Source organism: Ascaphus truei, assembly GCF_040206685.1.
Source record: "Ascaphus truei isolate aAscTru1 chromosome 12 unlocalized genomic scaffold, aAscTru1.hap1 SUPER_12_unloc_3, whole genome shotgun sequence".
In the NCBI taxonomy this organism is placed as follows: domain Eukaryota; kingdom Metazoa; phylum Chordata; class Amphibia; order Anura; family Ascaphidae; genus Ascaphus; species Ascaphus truei.
The window spans coordinates 87446-91416 of record NW_027453839.1 but is presented as its reverse complement, the minus strand read 5'-3'; the positions used below and the strand labels follow the sequence as shown (position 1 = coordinate 91416).

The 3971-nt window shown below is 50.2% G+C and overlaps 1 protein-coding gene across 1 annotated transcript; it reads right to left on the bottom strand.

Moving 5' to 3' along the window:
• Positions 1-3026: 3026 nt before the first annotated feature.
• Positions 3027-3726, bottom strand: LOC142473638 (histone H1-like). Its single transcript, XM_075580733.1, has one exon. It carries the CDS (start codon positions 3698-3700, stop codon positions 3044-3046), a length of 657 nt encoding a protein of 218 aa, XP_075436848.1. The 5' UTR covers positions 3701-3726; the 3' UTR covers positions 3027-3043.
• Positions 3727-3971: the final 245 nt, after the last annotated feature.

Sequence of the window (3971 nt, the reverse complement as noted above, 5' to 3'; positions counted from 1 at the left end):
ACCAGGGCGAACTGGAGCCTGTACAAAGAAGAGTTGAGCAACATCACAAACCCCCGCCCCTTGGACACCAACGGAGACATTGATGATGCTGTTAACACCTTTACTACCGCAGTCCAACATGCAATAGAGCACAGCGTCCCGAAACAGATGCCCAAACGCTGCTCCAACTACGACCTACCGAGCGGGATCAAGCAAGCGATTGCTGAGAAAAACAGGGCCCGACGCCAGTGGCAGAAGTTCCGCACACCTGACCTTCTGGTAAAGTACAACTCACTTGCCAGACTACTGCGACAGCAAATCAGCCAACACCGGGGGGAGAGGTGGGAGGCCGCAGCAGCCAAGCTGAAGGAATCCGACAACTCTGTTTGGAGAATGACCCGACGCCTGACCGGGAAGAAGGAGCCTAATCCACCTATCCAGGGCCAGACCCACCTGGCATGTAGCAACAAGGACAAGGCAGAGGTTCTCGCTGACACACTGGAGACAACTTTTAGGCCTAACCAAGCCAGCAAAATAGCACGGGAAGTTGAGCAAGGAGTTAACAGGCATCTTACCGAGCACCTACCAGAGACCGAAGCGGAAACCCTTGAAGGATGCACCAGGACTGAGATAACGCAACTTGCAGAAAAGCTGGCAAATGGCAAAGCACCAGGAAGTGACGGAATTACCAACCTGGCCATCAAGAAGCTTCCGCCGGCAGCCATGGAATGCCTCACAGAAATCTTCAATGCATGCATGCGGCTCCAGCACTTTCCTCAATCCTGGAAGGAAGCCAAGGTCATTGTATTTCCAAAGCCTGGAAAACCACTGAGGGATCCTGCAAACTACCGTCCGATAAGCCTGCTCTCTGGACTATCGAAACTCCTGGAGAAAGTTATTCTTACGCGCCTCCGCCACTTTGCCTCTGGTAAAAACATTCTACTAAAGGAGCAATTTGGATTCCGGAAGGACCACTCAACCAACCATCAGCTGCTGCGAGTCGTTGACATAATAAGCCATGGATTCAACATCCACAAATCAACTGGAGTTGTCTTCTTGGACGTGGCCAAAGCGTTTGACAGAGTTTGGCATGAAGGACTACTGCACAAAATGATCAACCTGAAATTCCCAAACTACCTGATTAAGCTGACTGCAAGCTACTTGCGGGAGCGCACATTCCACGTGGCTGTGCGGGAAGAGCTCTCAACAACACGCCCCATCCGCGCAGGCGTGCCACAGGGATCAGTCCTGGGACCTTTCCTGTTCAACCTCTTCATGAATGACATCCCCACAGACCTCCACAAGACTCAACTGGCACTCTACGCAGACGATGTGGCAGTCATCTCCCAGTCCTTCAGAGAGAAAGAAGTAGCTAAGAACATCCAGAAAGCACTAGACATGCTATCAACATGGTACAGCGACTGGCAAGTAGGACTGAACTCCAGCAAGACTACAGCTACACTGTTTACCAAAAAGAGGATCAAGACACACCCGCTAATCAGCCTCAACGGAGAGGCAATCAAATGGGAGCCAAACAGCTGTTACCTAGGGGTAATCCTAGATAGCAAGTTAAGCATATTACATTTCACCGATTAAAGATCATTTGAATACTTGGTATAAGTACATGTTCCATGTCAGAGAGCTCTGTGCTGTATCTGTGCAAACACTAATGTTATCACATTAAATCTTTTTAATTGTCCCACTTACAAGCACTAAATAAATAATAACTTTATTAGGACGATATCGGTCTGAGGCGGGATTTTTGAACATCGCAACGGCTTTCACAGAACCAATCAGAGCGAAGGGCGGGACCAAAGCAGCCAATCACAGCGATCTGCAGTCCATAAATACGCAGCTGCAGCGTTTTTTTCTTTATTAGTTCCTGACCGGAGACGCGCACTGACACAGCAGCACAGGATGGCCCGGACCAAGCAGACCGCCCGGAAATCCACCGGAGGGAAGGCTCCCCGTAAGCAGCTAGCGACCAAGGCTGCCAGAAAGAGCGCACCGGCCACCGGCGGAGTGAAGAAGCCTCACCGCTATCGGCCCGGTACTGTGGCTCTCAGGGAGATTCGCCGCTACCAGAAGTCCACCGAGCTGCTCATCCGCAAGCTGCCCTTCCAGCGCCTGGTCCGGGAGATCGCCCAGGACTTCAAGACTGACCTGCGCTTCCAGAGCTCGGCTGTCATGGCTCTGCAGGAGGCCAGCGAGGCTTATCTGGTGGGGCTATTCGAGGACACCAACCTGTGCGCTATCCACGCCAAGAGGGTCACCATCATGCCCAAGGACATCCAGCTGGCCCGCAGGATCAGAGGGGAGAGAGCTTAGGCCGGCTGCACCCTGACTTCATTTACACCCGAAAAACAAAGGCTCTTTTAAGAGCCACCACATTTTCAATGAAATTACCTGATCAATATGAACACACGGATACTGATCTCAATATAGAGAATTAAAGAAGTGTGTTATCCTTGTACCAACATATGTACTTGATGTGTGACAATTTAGATAAACGCACCTTCAATATTTGTGTATTCTTTGTCATGTGATATATAGACTTGCATGCATAGTCACCATTTCATGCTGTATATGGGTGCACGTAAAGACAAACCTGTACATGTCCCCCCTCCCATGTGCCACTGGTGATCAAACTGAAGTGTTATGGAATAGCGTGTGCTTGATGCTTTCAATGTGATGTAAACACTTTTTAATAACATGGTGATAAATACGTTTTTCTGATGTAAACTACACTTTTTTAATTTTATATAAACCGTGTATGTGAATATTATGTAGACACAAACAAAACCATAATGTCACCTAATATGTCAGTTTGTCTGAGATTTTTATTCGTGAAATAGGTTAGGGACTACAAACTTACACATGCACCTTACAGTGCTCGTAGTATCAATTCATATACACTTATGCTCTGGCAGTGTAACACAAACCCCTGCATGGGACAAGTTGGAGAAACATTCACAGTTACACACCATGTGCACAGCTCTCTATGTGGGGTTGTGGTGGCTCTTAAAAGAGCCTTTGTGTTTGTAAGAGGCTGAAGTTCTCGGTCTCACTTCTTAGGAGCTGCCGCCCTCTTGGGCTTTGCTGCTTTGGGTTTGGCTGCCTTGGCCTTAGCTGGACTCTTAGCAGCTTTTGGCTTCGCAGCCTTTTTAGCCGCCGGGCTCTTCACGGCCTTCCTGGGCTTGGCAGCTTTAGACTTCTTCGGGCTTTTTGCTGGCTTCTTGGCTGCCGCCGGTTTCTTGACCTTTTTGGGGCTTTTCTTCACTCCCGCCGGAGCCTTTTTGGGTTTCTTGGGGGACTTGGCGGGTTTCTTTGCCACTGGCTTCTTGAGTTTCCCCACATCCTTTTTCTTGGCCGCCTTCTCCTTGCTCTCCAGCTGCTTCTTATTCAGCTTGAACGATCCGGAGGCTCCGCTCCCTTTCAGCTGGATCAGGGTTTCCTTGCTCACCAAGCCCTTGAGAGCCAGCTTCAGGCGGCTGTTATTCTTCTCCACATCGTAGCCTCCTGCAGCCAGAGCCTTCTTCAGAGCAGACAGGGAGACCCCGCTGCGCTCCTTAGAGGCGGACACAGCTCTCACTATCAGATCGGACACGCTGGGACCGGACTTTGCTGGGCGGCTTTTCGAGGCTCCGGCCGCTTTCTTCGGCTGCTTCTTCTTGGCGGCGCTTTCTGCTGGAGGAGGAGGAGCAGGAGCGGTCTCGGCCATTGCAGCTGCAGGTAAAATCCCCCAACACACTGACAGAAAGTTATACTGGGGGCGGGGACCTGCCGGGACTTATATAGAGAGCCTGCTGCTCTGTGATTGGTTAGTTATCGGAGTGAGCTTCTCTTTCATTGGGTATAATCACTAAGCCCCGCCCCTGACTCTCATCCTCCCGGATCACAAACACTGCTCTGACTTTGTGTTTCTGAGGCTGCAAGAAAAGGGCATTTTATCCCCTAATTATTACTCACATCCCCCCTTCTTGCATGCAATT